The sequence below is a fragment of the Tachyglossus aculeatus genome, chromosome 1 (assembly GCF_015852505.1).
Source record: "Tachyglossus aculeatus isolate mTacAcu1 chromosome 1, mTacAcu1.pri, whole genome shotgun sequence".
Taxonomy (NCBI): domain Eukaryota; kingdom Metazoa; phylum Chordata; class Mammalia; order Monotremata; family Tachyglossidae; genus Tachyglossus; species Tachyglossus aculeatus.
The window spans coordinates 105,660,321-105,681,294 of NC_052066.1; the positions used below are offsets into that span (position 1 = coordinate 105,660,321).

The following is a 20,974-nucleotide window of genomic DNA, read 5'->3' on the forward strand; positions in this document are numbered from 1 at the left end:
CCCCTTCTAGACTGTGAACCCGCTGTTGGGTAGGGACCGTCTCTATCTGTTGCCAAATTGTACTTCCCAAGCGTTTGGTAAAGTGCTCTGCACACAGTAAGCGCTCAGTAAATGTGATTGAATGAATGAGTGAATGAATGAATGAATGAATGAATGAATGAATGAATGAATGAATGAATGCAAGGCCCCCTGCAGGAGCTGCGCCCTCAGTAAAGCTTTGAGGGTTGCTTTGGTGATCATCAGGAGACATGGTGACGGCCAGTGCGTTTTGTGGGGGAGCTCAGCCCTGATGGACGGACTGACTGACTGACTGATTGACTGACTGACGGACTGACTGAAAGACTGACTTAATGTCTGACGGACGGACTGACTGACGGACTGACAATGACTGACTGACTGACTGATGGACAGACTGAATGACTGACTTAATGTCTGACTGACGGACTGACTGACGGACTGACTGACGGACTGACTGACAATGACTGACTGACTGATGGACAGACAGACTGACTGATGGAGTGACTGAATGTCTGACTGACTGGATGGCTGACGGACTGACTGACGGACTGACAACGGCTGACTGATGGACGGACAGACAGACAGACTGATGGACTGACTGAATGACTGACGGACTAACAATGACTGACTGACAGACTGACTGACAATGTCTGACGGACTGACTGATGGACTGACAATGACTGACGGACTGACTGAGAGAGCTCACCTCCTCCAGGAGGCCTTCCAAGACTGAACCCTCTCCTTCCTCTCCCCCTCCCCATCCCCCCCCCGCCTTACCTCGTTCCCCTCCCCACAGCACCAGTATATATGTATATATGTTTGTACGGATTTATTACTCTATCTATTTTATTTGTACATATTTATTCTATTTGTTTTATTTTGTTAATATGTTTCGGTTTGTTGTCTGTCTCCCCCTTCTAGACTGTGAGCCCGCTGTTGGGTAGGGTCATCTCTATCTGTTGCCGACTTGTCCTTCCCAAGCGCTTAGTACAGTGGTCCGCACACAGTAAGCGCTCAATAAATACAATTGAATGAATGAATGAATGAATGATGGACTGACAACGACTGACAGACTGACTGACTGATAGACTGAATGATGGACTGACTGAATGTTTGACTGACTGAATGATGGACGGACTGACTGACGGACTGACTGAATGACTGACCGAATGTCTGACTGACCGAATGACGGACTGACTGACTGACTGACTGACTGACTGAGGGGCTGACTGAATGACTGACTGACTGAATGACGGACGGACTGACTGACGGACTGACTGAATGTCTGACTGACCGAATGACGGACTGACTGACTGACTGAGGGGCTGACTGAATGACGGACGGACTGACTGACGGACTGACCGAATGACGGACTGACTGACTGAGGGCTGACTGACTGACTGAATGACGGACGGACTGACTGACGGACAGACTGACTGAATGTCTGACTGAATGACGGACGGACGGACTGACTGACGGACTGACTGACTGAATGTCTGACTGAATGACTGACCGAATATCCGACTGACTGACTGAATGACGGACTGACTGACTGAATGACTGACCGAATGTCTGAGTGAGTGAGTGAGTGAGTGAGTGAGTGCGCGAGTGAGTGAGTGAGTGCGCGCCGGACGAGCGTGATGGGTCCGGGTCAACGCGGGCGGCCGCCAGGGGGCGAGCGATAGGGAGGGCGGGGCTTGGGAGGAGGCGGGGAGGGGCGGAGCCCGCTAGGGGGCGGGGCCTAACAGGAGGCGGGGCCTTTCCGCGTTACCTAGTAACCGTGGCGGAAGCGGAGGCCGGGGCCTATCAGGGACCTAGGCCTGCGAGGGGGCGGTGCCTATGAGGGGGCGGGAGCCTTCCGCGTTGCCTAGTAACCGTGGCGGAAGCGGAAAGTCGGGGGCCTATCGGGGACCGAGGCCTGCGAGGGAGAGGGAGTCCGGGGAGGGGGCGGAGCCTTCCGCGTTGCCTAGTAACCGTGACGGAAGCGGAAAGTCGGGGGCCTATCAGGGACCGAGGCCTGCGAGGGAGGGGGGGTCCGGGGAGGGGGCGGGGCCTTCCGCGTTGCCTAGTAACCGTGGCGGAAGCGGAACGTCGGGGCCTATCAGGGACCGAGGCCTGCGAGGGAGAAGGGGTCCGGGGAGGGGGCGGGGCCTTCCGCGTTGCTCAGTAACCGTGGCGGAAGCGGAAAGTCGGGGCCTATCAGGGGCCGAGGCCTGCGAGGGAGAGGTGGGGTGGGGGGGTCCGGGGAGGGGGCGGGGCCTTCCGCGTTGCCTAGTAACCGTGGCGGGTACGGAGGCCGGGGCCTATCGGGGACCGAGGCCTGAGAGGGAGGGGGAGGGGGCGGGTCTTTTCCGCGTTGCCTAGCAACCGCGGCGGAAGCGGAGGCCGGGGCCTATCAAGGGCCGAGGCCTGCGAGGGAGAGGGGGGTCCGGGGAGGGGGCGGGGCCTTCCGCGTTGCCTAGTAACCGAGGCGGATGCGGAGGCCGGGGCCTATCAGGGACCGAGGCCTGCGAGGGAGGGGGAGGGGGCGGGTCTTTACCGCGTTGCCTAGTAACCGCGGCGGAAGCGGAGGCCGGGGCCTATCAGGGGCCGAGGCCTGCGAGGGAGAGGGGGTCCGGGGAGGGGGCGGAGCCTTCCGCGTTGCCTAGTAACCGTGACGGAAGCGGAAAGTCGGGGGCCTATCAGGGACCGAGGCCTGCGAGGGAGAGGGGGTCCGGGGAGGGGGCGGGGCCTTCCGCGTTGCCTAGTAACCGTGCCGGAAGCGGAAGTGGCCGCGCGGCGCGGGCGGGAGGGAGAGAGGGAGGGAGCAGCGCGTCGTCGTCGTCGGCCATGACCACCCTGAGGGCCTTCACCTGCGACGACCTGTTCCGCTTCAACAACATGTGAGCGCCGACCCACCCTGGGCTCCCCACCCTCACTCACTCCACTCACCCAGTCAGTCGTATTTCTTCATAATTATAATAATAATAATAATGACATTTGTTAAGCGCTTACTATGTGCCAAGCACTGTTCTAAGCGCTGTGGAGGTTACAAGGTGATCAGGCTGTCCCACGGGGGGCTCACAGTCTTCATCCCCATTTTACAGATGAGGTCACTGAGGCCCGGAGAAGTGAAGTGTATACATATATACCTGTATATATGTTTGTACATATTTATTACTCTATTTTATTTGTACCTATCTATTCTATTTATTTTATTTTGTCAGGATGTTTGGTTTTGTTCTCTGTCTCCCCCTTTTAGACTGTGAGCCCACTGTTGGGTAGGGACCGTCTCTCTATGTTGCCAACTTGGACTTCCCGAGCGCTTAGTACAGTGCTCTGCACATAGTAAGCGCTCAATAAATACGACTGATGATGATGATGGTGAAGTGACTCGCCCAAAGTCACACAGCTGACAGCGGGGTCGGGATTCGAACCCACGACCTCTGAGTCCCAAGCCCGGGCTCTTTCCACGGAGCCACGCTGCTTCCATTCAGTCACTCCACCCTATTTATTGAGCGCTCCCTCCTAAATTTATTGATTTATTGATTTTACTATTTATTTATTTATTTTACTTGTACATATTTATTCTATTTATTTTATTTTGTTAAGATGCTCTGTTTTTGTCGTCTGTCTCCCCACTTTCTAGACTGTGAGCCCGCTGTTGGGTAGGGACCGTCTCTCTAGGTTGCCGACTTGGACTTCCCAAGCGCTTAGTACAGTGCTGTGCACACAGTAAGAGCTCAATAAATACGATTGAATGAATGAATGACTCCAAAGCCCGGGCTCTTTCCACTGAGCCACGCTGCTTCCATTCAGTCACTCCACCCTATTTATTGAGCGCTCCCTCCTAAATTTATTGATTTTACTATTCATTTATTTATTTATTTTACTTGTACATTTTTATTCTACTTATTTTATTTTGTTAAGGTGCTTTGTTTCTGTCGTGTGTCTCCCCACTTTCCAGACTGTGAGCCCGCTGTTGGGTAGGGACCGTCTCTATATGTTACCGACTTGGCCTTCCCAAGCGCTTAGTACAGTGCCCTGCACACAGTCAGCGCTCAATAAATACGATTGAATGAATGGAAGTCTGAGCCCCCTCCTTCCTCTCCCTCTCCTCCTTTTCCCCCCTGCCTTACCTCCTTCCCCTCCCCACGGCACCTGTATATATGTTTGTACAGATTTATTACTCTATTTATTGTACTTGTACGTATTTATTCGATTTATTTTATGCCGTTAATATGTTTTGTTTTGTCGCCTGTCTCCCCCTTCTAGACTGTGAGCCCGTTGTTGGGTTGGGACCGTCTCTGTATGTTGCCACCTTGGACTTCCCAAGCCCTTAATACAGTACTCTGCACACAGTAAGCGCTCAATAAATACCATTGAATGAATGAATGAATACGATGGAATGAATGAAGTCCAAGTCGGCAGCATCTAGAGACGGTCCCTACCCAACAACGGGCTCACAGTCTACAAGGGGGAGACATTCATTCACTCATTGAATCGTATTTATTGAGCGCTTACTGTGTGCAGAGCACTGGACTAAGCGCTTGGGAAGTACAAGTTGGCAACATATAGAGACAGTCCCTAGACAGAAGGTCGTGGGTTCGACAGTCTAGAAGGGGGAGACAGACGACAAAACAAAACATATTGACAAAATGAAACAAATAGAATAAATATATACAAGTAAAATAGAGTAATAAATCTGTACAAACATATATACATATATACAGCTGCTGCGGGGAGGGGAAGGAGGTAAGGTGGGGGGATGGGGGGGAGAGTAGGAGGGGGCTCAGACTTTCATTCATTTAATCGTATTTATTGAGCACTTACTGTGTGCAGAGCACTGTACTAAGCGCTTGGGAAATACAAGTTGGCAACGTATAGAGACGGTCCCTACCCAGCAGTGGGCTCACAGTCTAGAAGTGGGAGGCAGACAACAAAACAAAACATATTAACAAAATAAAATAAATAGAATAGTAAATACGTATGGGGCTTTGAAGGTAGGGATAGTGGGGAATCTGGTGGACATTAAGAGAAGCAGCGTGGGTCAGTGGAAAGAACCCGGGCTTGGGAGTGCGAGGTCATGGGTTCAAATCCCGGCTCCGCCCATTGTCAGCTGTGTGACTTTGGGCAAGTCACTCCACTTCTCCGGGCCTCAGTTCCCTCATCTGGAAAATGGGGGTGAAGGCTGTGAGCCCCACGTGGGACAACCTGATCACCTTGTATCCTCCCCAGCGCTTAAAACAGTGCTTTGCACGTAGTAAGCGCTTAACAAATGCCATCACTATTATCATTATTATTATTATTATTATTATTATTATTATTATCATTATGAAGGGGGAGGGAGCTCTAGGCTAGAGGCAGGGCGTGGGCAAGCATTCGGCGGCGAGATGGGCAAGAACGAGGTACCGTGAGTAGGTTGGCGTTAGAGTTGCGAAGTGCCTGGGCTCAGTTGTAATAGTGAGAGAGGAAACGCCAGTTGAGTGTCTTAAAGCCAATACTGCTCTCTCCTGCCCTGCTCTCCAATTCCCCCGACTGGCTCTCCCTTATTCATTCATTTATTCAGTTGTATTTATAATAATAATGGCATTTATTAAGCGCTTACTATGTGCAAAGCACTGTTCTTTATTCATTCAATCATATTTATTGAGCACTTACTGTGAGCAGAGCACTGTACCAAGCACTTGGGATGTACAGATCGGCAACATATGGAGGCGGTCCCCACCCAACAAGGGGCTCACAGTCTAGAAGGGGGAGACAGACAACACAAGTAGCAGATGTCATTAATGATAATGGCATTTATTAAGTGCTTACTATGTGCAAAGCACTGTTCTTTATTCATTCAATCATATTTATTGAGCACTTACTGTGAGCAGAGCACTGTACCAAGCACTTGGAATGTACAGATTGGCAACATATAGAGGCGGTCCCCACCCAACAAGGGGCTCGCAGTCTAGAAGGGGGAGACAGACAACAGCACAAGTAGCAGGTGTCATTAATAATAATAATGGCATTTATTAAGTGCTTACTATGTGCAAAGCACTGTTCTAAGTGCTGGGGAGGATACAAGGTGATCAGGTTGTCCCACGAGGGGCTCACAGTCGTAATCCCCGTTTTACAGATGAGGGAACTGTGGCACAGAGAAGTTAAGTGACTTGCCCAAACTCACACAGCTGACAATTGGAGGAGCTGGGATTTGAACCCGTGACCTCTGATTCCAAATAATAGTAATGATGGCATTTATTAAGCGCTTACTATGTGCACAGCACTGTTCTAAGGGCTGGGGAGGTTACAAGGTGATCAGGTTGTCCCTTGGGGGGCTCGCAGTCTTCATCTCCATTTGACAGATGAGGTCACTGAGGCCCAGAGAAGTGAAGTGACTTGCCCAAAGTCACCCAGCTGACAATTGGCGGAGCTGGGATTCGAACCCGTGACCTCTGATTCCAAAGCCCGGGCTCTTTCCACCGAGCCACGCTGCTTCTCTGATTCTTCTAGACTGTGAGCCCGCTGTTGGGTAGGGACCGTCTCTATGTGTTGCCGACTTGTACTTCCCAAGCGCTTAGTACAGTGCTCTGCACACAGTAAGCGCTCAATAAATGCGATTGATTTCATTCATTGTCGTCTTTATTGAGCGATTACTGTGTGCAAAGAACTGTACTAAGCGCTTGGGAAAGTACAATACAACAATAAACATCTCCCCCATCCAGCTCCTTCCCTGCTCTGCTCTCTCTGCTCTAGCCACCTTCCCTTTTTTACTCTACTTGCCATTCCCATTTCCTCTCTGCTCCTCTGTCCTACTCACCTGGGTGGAGGGGTCCCCCAAATCGCCCGCTGTTTGGAGCTTTTAAAAGCCTCAGGAATGGGATGTAGTCCGCGCCCCTCTTCCCCTGACCCAGAAACAGTCTTCCACCCGAGCAGTGCAAGTAGCAGTGGCAGGAGTGTATTGGCAGGGAACGTGTCTGCTAATTCTGTCGTGCTGTGCTCTCCCAGGCGCTCAGTACAGACAAAACAAAACGTATTAACAAAATAAAATAAATAGAATAGTAAATCCGCACAAGTAAAATAGAGTAATAAATCTGTACAAACATATATACAGGTGCTGGGGAGATGGGGAAGGGGAGGAGGGGGCTCCCAACTCTGGTTTTGTACTCTCCCAGGCTCCTAGTACAGTGCTCTGCACACAGTGAGCATTCAGTAAAAACCATTGATGATGATGATGGCTGGCAGGATCTGGAAGGAGGGGATCTTATGACAGTAATGTTCGAGAAATGCCCCAAGGGTTATAGTGGAGGTTGGAGTGGTGTGAGGGTCCCTTAGTCTTGGCTCCCTTTCTTGCTGGGCAATTGCAGGCCATAAGGAGAACGTGCGACGTGAGAGTCTCCATGGTGTGGGAGAGAAAGGACCCCAGCCAAGAACAGTTTTGCAACTGTCTTGTTTCCCCCTGGATTTGTTTCTAGACTGTGAGCCTGCTGTTGGGTAGGGACTGTCTCTATATGTTGCCAACTTGTACTTCCCAAGCGCTTAGTGCAGTGCTCTGCACACAGTAAGCGCTCAATAAATACGATTGATTGATTGATTGTTTTGGGGGCAGTGTTATTGAGCTAGATTCCAGTCAGAGGATTGGGGGTGAAAACTTTGTAGCTCAGGTACTGCCCTCTGCCTGTGTCCCAGGTGGGGTTTGGAGGGAAAGTAAGGAATTGGGAGCGTGGGGATGTTTTCCCTATGGATTTTTCTTTTCACCCGGGTGGGGGGCGGGGGGGGGTGATCAACTGCAAGCATCCACGCGTCAAAGCCCCGTCTGAAGATGAACTGCTTTTGCGTATTTCAGAAATCTGGATCCACTCACGGAAACCGTATCCTTTCTCGAGAATGTTCCCGTCAGCGTATGATGGATGCATTTGCGAGCTAAATATCGGGCCTGGCACCGGAGGGTGAGTCCCGAGCAACTCGTCTGCCCAGCTGATGGACGCCCGGGACCCCGCTGGGAGTGGAGGGCTCCAGCCGACCACGACGATCGAATAAACTCGAAGACACAGTGAAGGGAGTTAGGGCCCGCTACATCAAGACGATTAGATTTGGGGTGGGGTGGTAAATTTTGTCAGTAGAAGGATGTTTGCCGCAGCGTTTTTAAGGTGTCCGCTTTCACTCCTGTTCCACCAAGGACGCCGTTACCTATCCCAAGTCAGTTCCTTCCCCTACGCTAAGTGGAAATGGGCACTAACCACAAGTCAGTCAGAATACTTCAAGGGAAGAGAAGGAAAAGCGCGCAAGACAAGGTGAATTTTGCCCCCGTTTTTTTTACAGGGGATATCTAGATTCGATTATGCTCCCAACCTCCTTGAAGAAGCTTAGCATGGAAGAGAACCAGCCCCTCCTTTCTCCGTTTTCAGAGGAAGGCACAGAGATGTTAAGCGGCTCTCCCTAGAGGCAGACCCTTTTGAGTTACTGAAATCGGGATTAGACCGCAGATCTTTTAAGGTTCCGCCTCTGAGGTTTTGCATTTGAGGTCCTCCTCCTGGGGCACACACCGAACACAAATAGAAATAGGTGACTTGTCAAATGGAAGGAATTTTGATATACGGAGGGGGAAGTGCACAAGACAAGGTGAATTTTGCCCCCGTTTTTTTATAGGGGATGTCTAGATTCGATTATGCTCCCACCCTTCTTGAAGAAGCTTAGCATGGAAGAGAACCGGCCCCTCTTTTCTCCGTTTTCAGAGGATGGCACAGAGATGTTAAGCGGCTCTCCCTAGAGGCAAACCCTTTTGAGTTACTGAAATCAGGATTAGACCGCAGATCTTTTAATGTTCCCACCGGCCTGTTCTTCCTCTGAGGTTTTGCATCTGAGGTCCTCCTCCTGGGGCACATACCGAACACATATTGAAAATAGGTGACTTGTCAAATGGAAGGAATTTTGATATACAGAGGGTGTTTTTCTTTGATTTTGAAAATTCACAGAGGCTATTTTGAGACACAATCAGTACGAGGTGCCTCTTTTTTTTTTTATGGTACTTGTCAAGCACTTACCGAGTGCCAGGCACTGTACTAAATGATGGAGTAGATACAAGATAATTAATGTTCCCATCGGCCTGTTCTGCCTCTGAGGTTTTGCATTTGAGGTCCTCCTCCTGGGGCACATACCGAACACGTATGGAAAATAGGTGACTTGTCAAATGGAAGGAGTTTTGATATATGGAGGGTGTTTTTCTTTGATTTTGAATATTCACAGAGACTATTTTGAGACACTATCAGTACGAGGTGCCTCTTTTTTTTTTTATGGTACTTGTCAAGCACTTACCGAGTGCCAGGCACTGTACTAAATGATGGAGTAGATACAAGATAATTAATGTTCCCATCAGCCTGTTCCGCCTCTGAGGTTTTGCATTTGAGGTCCTCCTCCTGGGGCACATACCGAACACGTATGGAAAATAGGTGACTTGTCAAATGGAAGGAGTTTTGATATACGGAGGGTGTTTTTCTTTGATTTTGAAAATTCACAGAGACTATTTTGAGACACAATCAGTACGAGGTGCCTCTTTTTTTTTTTTATGGCACTTGTCAAGTGCCAGGCACTGTACTAAATGACGGAGTAGATACAAGATAATCAGGTTGAACACGATCCCTGCCTCACATGGAGAGTCTGCGTCGGAGGGAGGAGGATTTAATACCCATTGTATAAACGAGGCCCAGAGAAGTCGGAACACGGCCAGGTCACACAGGAGACGGAGCAGTGGCGGAGCCGGGATTAGAAATCAGGGGCTCCAACTCCCAGACCCGTGCGGGAACGCCAGGCCATGTTGCTTCCCAACACGTAGAGAGCCACGGGCGTCCAGGGTCGGAGTGGTTCTCCCTCCTGCCTTCCCTAACCCCTCTAGGGCTTCCCCGGGCTGGGGAGGTGTGTATTCCCGCAAACCACACCACCGCGCACACCTGCGGAGCCACGCGTGTGTTTCTTTAGGGACTCGCTCGGCGAGTTCGGGCCCGCGCCCCAGACTCCTTGTCTGACTCGGCAGCGGCTGACGAACTCGCCGAACGGCGTCGCGTGGGAGAAAGTCTCATCCATAGGCCCCGCGTGCGGCCCGGGATGCCTCTGGCTTTCCGTTGTCCCGTCGTCTCAGCTTCCTTAGCCTTTCGGCAGTATGGGATCCCCTTTTATCTGCAGTACCTGGCTCACTGGCCCGAGTATTTTATAGTTGCGGAGGCGCCCGGAGGAGAACTCATGGGATACAGTAAGTGCCGAGATATGGTAGCATTTACTTTGGGTTGGGGGCGATTTGGAATCAAGTTGGGGGCTCCATTCATCCATTCATTCATCCAGTCGTATTGAGCGCTTACTGTGTGCAGAGCACTGTACTAAGCACTTGGGAAGTACAAGTTGGCAACATATAGAGACGGTCCCTACACAACAGCGGGCTCCACCTCTCATTCATTCATTCATTCATTCAATCATATTTATTGAGCGCTTACTGTGTGCAGAGCACTGTACTAAGCCCTTGGGAAGTACAAATTGGCAACATAGAGAGACAGTCCCTATCAATCAATCAATCGTATTTATTGAGCACTTACTGTGTGCAGAGCACTGTACTAAGCGCTTGGGAAGTACAAGTTGGCAACATATAGAGAGGGTCCCTACCCAACAGCGGGCTCCACCTCTCATCATCATCATCAATCGTATTTATTGAGCGCTTACTATGTGCAGAGCACTGTACTAAGCGCTTGGGAAGTGCAAATTGGCAACATATAGAGACAGTCCCTACCCAACAGTGGGCTCACAGTCTAAAAGGGGGAGACAGAGAACAAAACCAAACATACTAACAAAATAAAATAAATAGAATAGATATGTACAAATAAAATAAATAAATAGAGTAATGAATATGTACAAACATATACATATATACAGGTGCTGTGGGGAAGGGAAGGAGGTAAGATGGGGGGGATGGAGAGGGGGACGAGGGGGAGAGGAAGGAAGGGGCTCAGTCTGGGAAGGCCTCCTGGAGGAGGTGAGATCTCAGCAGGGCCTTGAAGGGAGGAAGAGAGCTAGCTTGGCGGATGGGCAGAGGGAGGGCATTCCAGGCATTCCTTCAGTCATATTTATTGAGCGCTTTCTGTGTGTAGAGCACTGTACTGAGCGCTTGGGAAGTACAAGTTGGCAACATAGAGAGACGGTCCCTATCAATCAGTCAATCAATCGTATTTATTGAGCGCTTACTGTGTGCAGAGCACTGTACTAAGCGCTTGGGAAGTACACATTGGCAACACATAGAGACAGTCCCTACCCAACAGTGGGCTCACAGTCTAGAAGGGGGAGACAGAGAACAAAACATATTAACAAAATAAAATAGAATATGTACAAGTAAAATAAATAAATAGAGTAATAAATATGTACAAACATATATACATATATACAGGTGCTGTGGGGAAGGGGGTAGCCGAACTTACGGGTCTAAAGTGGAATCATCTACCGACGGTGAGGAGTGGAAAACAGAGGTCCGGAGGGAAAGCACTCCAGGCACTTGTAATAATAATGATGGCACTTATTAAGCTCTTACTACGTGCAAAGCACTGTTCTAAGCGCTGGGGAGGTTACAAGGTGATCAGGTTGTCCCACGGGGGGTTCACAGTCAATCCCCATTTTACAGATGAGGTAGCTGAGGCACAGAGAAGTTGTGACTTGCCCAAAGTCACCCGGCTGACAATTGGCGGAGTTGGGATTTGAACCCTTGACCACTGACTCCAAAGCCTCGGCTCTTTCCACTGAGCCACGCCGCTTCACTTGTACTCTCCAATCAATCAATCGGATTTATTGAGCGCTTACTGTGTGCAGAGCCCTGTACTCAGCGCTTGGGAAGTACAAGTTGGCAACATAGAGAGACGGTCCCTACCCAACAGCGGGATCAAGCACTTAGTACAGGGCTCTGCACACAGTAAGCAATCAGTAAACAGGGTGGAATGAGAGAATGAAGGCAACAAGCTAAAGCAAGCAGAGGACAGAGGCAGAGAGCCTGAACCGTGACAGGTTGTGCGTGACTGAGCGAGCCTCCGTTCAGGGAGGCCCCGGATACTAGTAGACGGAAAACACATCGTGGTACGGATCGACGGCAGATCAAAAGCGGAGGCGGTTCCGTGTACATTTCTCTGCCTTTTGAAGTCGTTCTGCTCTCTGAACAACCTCTGACAGTTGCTGTGGAGCTTAGGGAATAATTGTTGCCCTGTGCAGCCGTTCGAAGCAATTGCATATGTAAAAATGTGGGTTAGGCCTAGAAATTATGTGTATTGCCATTGAATAACGAGAAAACACCATTTTTGATGACTTTTTTCATGCCAACGCTGGGGTTTTTTTTGTTGATTTGTCGTCTGTCTCCCCCTTCTAGACTGTGAGCCCGCTGTTGGGTAGGGACCGTCTCTAGATGTTGCCGACTTGTACGTCCCAAGCGCGTAGTACGGTGCTGTGCACACAGTAAGCGCTCAGTAAATACGACATGAGTGAATGAATGAACGGTGAAGAAGTCCACTTTTTTTAAGAAGGTAGCGTGGGTGCGGGATTAGAGGGCCGCCCCTCCGGAAGGATGTTCCCCGTTTTTAGTTCCCGTAGACCTAATAATCCCAACGGATACCGGATGCGCTTCCACAAGTCGAAACCGGGGAAGCGCCGCAAGCGGAAGTCAGGGCCGCCCGCTCCCAGAGACCAGCCTCCAAATGCGCCTCTGGTTGGGAGTCTCCCCCTCCGCGCCCCTTCCTCCCCCGACCCCCCCGGGGAAAATGACGCGGGGAAAGTCACTGCGAGCGGTTCACCGTGGCTCTGGTCGGCAGTCATGGGGAAGGCGGAGGGCTCGGTGGCCCGGGAAGAGTGGCACGGGCACGTCACGGCTCTGTCGGTCGCCCCCGAGTTCCGCCGCCTCGGCTTGGCCGCCAAGCTGATGGAGCTGCTGGAGGAGATTTCCGAACGGTGAGTTGAGTTCCCGCCCTTTACCCGTTCTAACTGTAACTGTGTCGTGTTATGTTGTTAAGCCCGTCCACTTGCGTTGTTCTGTTTTTGTCGTCCGTCTCCCCCCTCCTAGCCTGTGAGCCCACTGTTGGGTAGGGATTGTCTCTATCTGTTGGCCCACGTCCTCCCCCGGGCCTGGAATGGCCTCCCTCTGCGCATCCGCCAAGCTAGCTCTCTTCCACCCTTCATCATCATCATCATCATCAATCGTATTTATTGAGCGCTTACTATGTGCAGAGCACTGTACTGAGCGCTTGGGAAGTACAAATTGGCAACACATAGAGACAGTCCCTACCCAACAGTGGGCTCCCTTCAAGTCCCTACTGAGAGCTCACCTCCTCCAGGAGGCCTTCCCACACTGAGCCCCTTCCTTCCTCTCCCTCTCGTCCCCCCCCTCCATCCCCCCGCATCTTACCTCCTTCCCTTCCCCACAGCACCTGTATATATGTATATATGTTTGTACATATTTATTACTATCATTATTTATTTATTTATTTTACTTGTACGTATCTATTCTATTTATTTTATTTTGTTAGTACGTATGGTTTTGTTCTCTGTCTCCCCCTCCTAGACTGTGAGCCCGCTGTTGGGTAGGGACCGTCTCTATGTGTTGCCGACTTGTACTTCCCAAGCGCTTAGTACAGTGCTCTGCACACAGAAAGCGCTCAATAAATATGATTGATTGATTGATTGTACTTCCCAAGCGCTTAGTACAGTGCTCTGCACACAGTAAGCGCTCAGTAAATACGATTGAATGAATGTAATAACAGCAGTGGTATTTGTTAAGCGCTCGCTATGGGTGAGGCACTGTCCTGAGCGCTGAGGTAGGTACAAGCCCGCTGTTGGGTAGGGACCGTCTCTATATGTTGCCAACTTGGACTTCCCAAGCGCTTAGTACAGTGCTCTGCACACAGTAAGCGCTCAATAAATACGATTGAATGAATGTAATAACAGCAGTGGTATTTGTTAAGCGCTCGCTATGGGTGAGGCACTGTCCTGAGCGCTGAGGTAGGTACAAGCCCGCTGTTGGGTAGGGACCGTCTCTATATGTTGCCAACTTGGACTTCCCAAGCGCTTAGTACAGTGCTCTGCACACAGTAAGCGCTCAATAAATACGATTGAAGGAATGTAATAACAGCAATGGTATTTGTTAGGCGCTCATTACGGGTGAGGCACTGTCCTAAGCGCTGAGGTAGATACAAGCCCTCTGCTGTTGGGTAGGGACCGTCTCTATATGTTGCCAACTTGGACCTCCCAAGCGCTCTGCACGCAGTAAGCGCTCAGTAAATACGATTGAATGAATGAATGAATACAAGCTGATCGGGTTGGACACAATCCCTGTCCCACTTGGGGCTCACAGTCGTCCTCCCCATTTGACAGATGAGGTCACTGAGGCCCAGAGAAGTGAAGCGACTTGCCCAAGGTCACCCAGCAGACAGGCGGCAGGGCCAGGATTAGAACCCAGGTCCTTCTGATTCCTAGGCCCGTGCTCTAGCAGCTAGGCCGTGTACTTTCCCGAGTGCTTAGTTCAGTGCTCTGCACAAAGTAAGTGCTCAATAAATAGCATTGACAGACTCAGTTTCCCTCATGTGTAAAATCATCATCACATTTATTGAGCGCTTACTATGTGCAGAGCACTGTACTAAGCGCTTGGGAAGTACAAATTGGCAACATATAGAGACAGTCCCTACCCAACAGTGGGCTCAGACCCAGAACCCTATGAGGGGCAGGGACTGTGTCCAACCCAATTTGCTTGTAACCCCTCCAGCGCTTAGTACAGTGCCTGGCACGTAGGAAGCGTTATCAAATACCATTATTATTACTCCAGGCACATAGTAAGCGCTTAAATTCCATAAATATTATTATTACAGTGCTCTCTACAAGGGAAACATTCAGAAAATACCATGAGACAGAGAAAAAGATCTAATATGTACTTTTCATTTAGAGAAGCAGCATGGCTCAGTGGAAAGAACACGGGCTTTGGAGTCAGAGATCATGGGTTCAAATCCCGGCTCCACCCATTGTCAGCTGTGTGACTTTGGGCATGTCACTTAACTTCTCTGGGCCTCAGTTACCTCATCTGTAAAACGGGGATTAAGACTGTGAGCCCCATGTGGGACATCCCGATCACTTTGTAACCTCCCCAGTGCTTAGAACAGTGCTTTGCACATAGTAAGCGCTTAATAAATGCCATTTTTATTATTATTATTATTATTATCTGAGAATGCCTCGGGCTGGGAAAAAGCCGTGGGAGTCCTCAGTGGCTATGTAATGGCTGCTCCTGGGCCTCGTACTACAATCCGTCCCCCCAATAAATTTGCCGATGCTCCTGGGCTTCTGCCTTTTGAAGGCTCCTTCCCTTTTTGATGGTCCCATGGAGTCAGTCTGTGGGCACACCTCCACCCACGCACACACTCTTTATGCTTTTTATAATAATAATGATGGCATTTATCAAGCGCTTACTATGTGCAAAGCACTGTTCTAAGCGCTGGGGAGGTTACAAGGTGATCAGGTTGTCCCGCGGGGGGGCTCACAGTCTTCACCCCCATTTTACAGACGAGGGAACTGAGGCCCAGAGAAGTGAAGCGACTTGCCCAAAGTCACACAGCTGACAATTGGCGGAGCTTTTTGTTACTTCAAGGGTATCGAAGTGCTTACCGTGTGCCTGGCATTGTACTGGACTACGGAGACAAGTTAATCAGATTAGACACAGTTCATGTCCCACATGGGGCTCACAGTTTTAATCCTCATTTTAGAGACGGGGAAACTGAGGCACTGAGAAGAGAAGTGACTCACCCAAGGACACAGAGCTGGGGCACTTGGCAAAACCCTTTTTTCCTTAAAGTGGGAAGTCCTTTGGGGGAGTCACGTTTACGTCCTTGGTGTTCTCCACACAGTCGAATGATATTTAGGACAAAAGTGAACTGGATTAAAGGTCTCACTGGTTGGAGAATGATTTAAATGGCATTTAGAATTATCTATTAGATGGTAAACTCCCGGAGGGCAGGGGTTATCTTTTACTCCTATGTTTTCCACATCACCTAGAGTACACAGTTGCCGTCCAGTAACTGCGGTTGTGCGTCAGGTTGCGAATTAGCTCAGACCAGAGCGTCTCATCATCATCGTCATCAATCGTATTTATTGAGCGCTTACTGTGTGCAGAGCACTGTACTAAGCGCTTGGGAAGTACAAATTGGCAACATATAGAGACGGTCCCTACCCAACAGTGGGCTCACAGTCTAAAAGGGGGAGACAATTGTTGGGTGTTTCTGGGAGGGGGAAAAGTTCCAATCTCACCGGGGAGCAGAGATGAGGTGGAAAAGTTTTTCCATTTGGGAATTGGCCGGGAACTAACTGCGTGGCAGGCCTGTTTCCTGTCCTTGATGTGTCGATTTTACCTATGGTGTTTCGCTTGTCTGAGGAGGGAACAAAATGCTGCCTCTGAACCCTGCCTATTCTGCTCTGTTGCCTTTTGTCAAATCAATCAATCAATCGTATTTATTGAGCGCTTACTGTGTGCACAGCACTGTACTAAGCGCTTGGGAAGCCCAAGTTGGCAACATAAAGAGACGGTCCCTGCCCAACAGTGGGCTCACAGTCTAGAAGGGGGAGACAGAGAACAAAACATATTAACAAAATAAAATAAATAGAATATGTACAAGTAAAATAGAGTAATGAATACGTACATACATATATACAGGTGCTGTGGGGAAGGGGGTAGGTGGATCCTTTTTCGTTCATTCATTCAATGGTATTTATCGAGCGCTTCCTGTGTTTAGAGCACTGTACTAAGCGCTTGGGAAGTGCAAGCTGGCAACATATAGAGACGGTCCCTGCCCAACAGCGGGCCCAGTTCGATTCCCCCCCCCCCCCACCCCAAGCGCTTAGTACAGTGCTCTGCACATAGTAAGCGCTCAATAAATGCGATTGATGATGATTAACTTTCGTTAAACCAGACTTCAGAGCAAGTGCTTCTGTTCTGAGCATTCTTTTGGAGGACGTGGTCAAAGGCGGCACCATATTCAGCTCAGTCTAGTATCTTGAGGAGAAGCAGCGTGGCTCAGTGGAAAGAGCCCGGGCTTTGGAGTCAGAGGTCATGGGTTCAAATCCCGCCTCTGCCAATTGTCAGCTGTGTGACTTTGGGCAAGTCACTTCACTTCTCTGGGCCTCAGTTACCTCATCTGTAAAATGGGGATTAAGACTGTGAGCCCCCCGTGGGACAACCTGATCACCTCGTAGCCTCTCCAGCGCTTAGAACAGTGCTTTGCACATAGTAAGCGCTTAATAAATGCCATTATTATTATTACTCTAATAATAACTGTGTTATTTGTAAAGCGCTTCCTATGTGCCAGGCACTGTACTAAGCGCTTGGGGGGCGGGGGGGGGAATACAAGCAAATCGGATTGGACTGTGAGCCCACTGTTGGGTAGGGACTGTCTCTATATGTTGCCAATTTGTACTTCCCAAGCGCTTAGTACAGTGCTCCGCACACAGTAAGCGCTCAATAAATACGATTGATGATGATGATTGGACAGAGTCCCTGCCCCGCATTGGGTGCACACAGCCTTAATTGCCATTTTTCAGATGAGGTAACTGAGGCCCAGAGAAGGGACTTGCCCAAGGTCACACAGCAGACACGCGGCGGAGCTGGGATTAGAACCCATGACCTTCTGACTCGCGGGCCCGTGCTTTAGCCACTACTATAGTATTTCCAGAGAAGGCGGGTGGTTCGTATCACATTTATTGAAATCGTAGTGGGTCAGTCAGCTTCCCTAGAAATCAGATTCGCGGATGCTGAGGGAAAAGCTAGCCTCAATTCAGCTATAACCCCGTAAGGTGTTTCGGGTTCATTTCTGGGTCCCAGTCTCTACGGATGTGTCTCACTCTCTCGTTGACTACGTAACACATTTCGAGCCTTTCTTCCCTTTTCTTCTTTGTGCAGAAAGGGCGGGTTTTTTGTGGATCTGTTCGTAAGGGTGTCAAATCAGGTCGCAGTCAACATGTACAAGCAACTGGGCTACAGCGTGTTCAGGACAGTCATAGAGTACTACTCAGCCAGCAACGGAGAGCCGGACGAGGACGCTTACGGTGAGTGTCAATCAATCAATCGTATTTATTGAGCGCTTACTGTGTGCAGAGCACTGCACTAAGCGCTTGGGAAGTCCAAGTTGGCAACATAGAGAGACGGTCCCTACCCCACAGTGGGCTCACAGTCTAGAAGACAGGATATTTATTTTATTTTGTTAGTATGTTTGGTTTTGTTCTCCCCCTTTTAGACTGTGAGCCCACTGTTGGGTAGGGACCGTCTCTATATGTTGCCATCTTGTACTTCCCAAGCGCTTAGTACAGTGCTCTGCACACAGTAAGCGCTCAGTAAATACGATTGATGATGATGATGATATGCCGACCGGGGCCTGAGACGTCATCCTAGGCATCTCAGATATACCCCAACACGTCACTGGTATGTTCTGCGCAAGCAGGGTAGGTTTAATGGTTCAAACTGGGAAAGAACCGGTTCTGAAGTACAGGGGTTGTGGTCTTGAAGCCTTCCCCATTGAAGGCTACTTGAGTTGTAGCAGTTGTACAAAAACTCTCCCCCTTGCCCCCTTTCAGGCAGATGTGTGTTGTGGGGAAGAACGTTCCCTAATTTTGCCGTCACGCTTGATCCAAAAGGGTAAAATGGATGTGAAATTACGCCTCTCTTATTTGGACCATTACCACTGTGTAGTTATAGTAATAATAATAATGGTATTTATTAAGCGCTTACTATGGGCACTGTTCTAAGCACTGGGGGAGACACAAGGTAATCAGGTTGTCCCACGTGGGGCTCAGTCTTAATCCCCATTTTCCAGATAAGGTAACTGAGGCTCAGAAGTAAAGTGACTCGCCCCAAGTCACACAGCTGACAAGCGGCGGAGTCAGGATTAGAACCCACGACCTCAGACTCCCAAGGCCGGGCTGTTTTCATTAAGCCACGCTGCACCAAATTAGCCTGGGCACAGTATTCCGTCCTCAGCCGGAGTCTGTCGTGCGACCTTGGTACAGGAAGAGATGTCTCAGGTCCTGGTAAAAGGTGTGACGCCGGCGTTTGTAGATAAAAGTTATTTTAAAGTGAATGTTTCCTGTGTCTTTTGCTGAATTTTACTTAACAGATATGAGGAAAGCACTGTCCAGGGATACGGAGAAGAAATCGATTATACCCTTACCCCATCCCGTGAGACCCGAGGACATCGAATAACGAGAGCCTGTGGTTCTTGGGTCAGTTGCTGCGCGTCATGAGCGATGGACAAAGGTGGGGATTTTGAGGTTGGAAATTTTAGAAAATCACGTCGTGGAAAATAAGCACTGGGAGAAAATACCGACTGCAGCTCTCGAGGCCTTGAGTTGCTTTACGGATTCGGCGTCTCCCCCGCTACAATCCCCGTCTAGCGATAGTTCGTGTGAGATAGCGGTTGCCAGGATTTAGCCAGGCCGTTTTCACGACTCGCAGCACTAACCCGTCGGGGCTGGAGAAAGATCGCGTCCCGCTCCCCTCAATCCTTGACCCGAGAATCACGGCCGCGGACGTGTTGACCAGTCGAATGAAGCCTACGAAGCTGAACCGACAGAATAATGCATAAAGCTACGATGTATATTAAATACAAATTCCATGGGGGCATGATGCCTTTGGTAAAGCACTCTGATTTTTGCTTCGTCGTCTTGTCGGTTTTGAGCAGCAGACAAGAGTCTGTGCAGGAGATGAAGTCGTAATGGGCGTGCATAAAGCTGTAGGGTACTGAAAGTTAAACTCAGCCACGTTAGGACATCTCCCCGTCCGCTTCCATTTTCAGCGGGCTTCGCACTGGCCTTTTCAGCCACACACCCATGGGGGAGTTCGCCCTCAGTGGTTCTTTGAGTAATAATTGAGGGAGGAAAAAAAAAAATCATTGAATTTCTCCGACTGCCAGAACACGAACCCAAAAAATCAGTACCTGAACGGCTCATTCGGCACCCGCGGATCCTCCGAAAAGCTTGGCGATCTGCTTAACCCACCTCTTCCCCAGGGCTTAGCGCAGTGCTTGGCATAAAGTGAGCACCTAAATCCCGTTAAAAGAAATAACAAAGAGCCAGAAACCCCAAGCTACAGGACCTCCAAGGGAACAGAGACAGGTAACCGAAAAGGCGAAGTCGGTTGCAGGAGTACGGCAATGGTACCCAATTAAAAGCTGTATGCCCCTTCCCTGAAAAACCCATTCCAATGCCTTTTTCCCACGACAGAAAACACGTACATTAGCATTTCATAGCTTTTATTACAAATCTGTTCAACCATTGGAAGTATCCTTTGCCAAAAGTTCAAAAACACGTAGGAAAACAACGCGGAAAGGAAACCACCATGTTCTTGTTGCTCTAAGACTCAGTGAGCCCTGAAAAAGGATGTTTCATTTCACCCCTACGACTCAGTGACCCCTGAAAAAGGATGTTTCACCCCTACCGGCCCTGGATGGAGGGGTGATCGGGGCCACTCGGAGGGAAAAAACCAGGCCCGGATCTGCCTCAAATGGTCGAGCAACTTGGCTAATTCCAGAAACGCAGCGGGGCACTGGAGTGACGGCGGGACGGGGGACTAAAATCAACTGAGCACAGTTTTGCAAAGCTTAGACGACACCGCTGGGCCTCAGGAAGAACCGGCTGTTTAGCTGGGAATTTTACCAGAGTTTTTCGGGCTTTACAAGAGGTATTTGGAGGACAGCCCTTTAACGGGTCACTACGGGAATGTAGTCCGGGGGCGGGAATGGGGATATCAAGTCATCGCGGCTGGCCAGGGGGGCGACCATCTCACCACCCGGGCAGCCTAGCTGACGTCACCTTGAGGGATGGCGAGTGGTCTCGCCCCGTGCTGGCTTGACATTGGTTTAGGCACACTTTTAAAATCCTGCGGCTAGGGTAAGAGAGGTAGCGGTTTCAGTGATAATCTAGTAGAGAAAAACTGGGTGCCCGGCTCATAAACCGA

General features: G+C 49.8%; 2 protein-coding genes across 2 annotated transcripts in view; one reads left to right on the plus strand and one right to left on the minus strand.

Annotated features, from left to right (window-relative positions):
* Positions 1–2,834: 2,834 nt before the first annotated feature.
* NAA20 (N-alpha-acetyltransferase 20, NatB catalytic subunit) lies at positions 2,835–19,645 on the plus strand. The gene is made up of 6 exons (XM_038744271.1): positions 2,835–2,900; positions 7,829–7,853; positions 10,138–10,228; positions 12,810–12,945; positions 17,927–18,072; positions 19,137–19,645. Exons 1-6 carry the CDS (start codon positions 2,848–2,850, stop codon positions 19,220–19,222), a joined length of 537 nt encoding a protein of 178 aa, XP_038600199.1. The 5' UTR covers positions 2,835–2,847; the 3' UTR covers positions 19,223–19,645.
* Positions 19,646–20,253: 608 nt separating this feature from the next.
* The window catches only part of CRNKL1 (crooked neck pre-mRNA splicing factor 1), a 47,433-nt gene continuing 46,712 nt past the window's right edge, over positions 20,254–20,974 (minus strand). Inside the window, 1 exon segment of the mRNA XM_038744393.1 lies at positions 20,254–20,974. Coding sequence (XP_038600321.1) covers positions 20,816–20,974 — 159 coding nt within the window. The 3' untranslated portion in view covers positions 20,254–20,815.

What these genes read in the sequence shown, in the direction of transcription:
- NAA20 (XM_038744271.1), top strand. Translation starts at nt 2,848, where the DNA reads ATGACCACCCTGAGGGCCTTCACCTGCGACGACCTGTTCCGCTTCAAC. An exon ending in CTGTTCCGCTTCAACAACAT is followed by an intron (nt 2,901 to 7,828) that starts GTGAGCGCCGAC and finishes TGCGTATTTCAG; the next exon opens with AAATCTGGATCCACTCACGG. An exon ending in CTGGAGGAGATTTCCGAACG is followed by an intron (nt 12,946 to 17,926) that starts GTGAGTTGAGTT and finishes TTCTTTGTGCAG; the next exon opens with AAAGGGCGGGTTTTTTGTGG.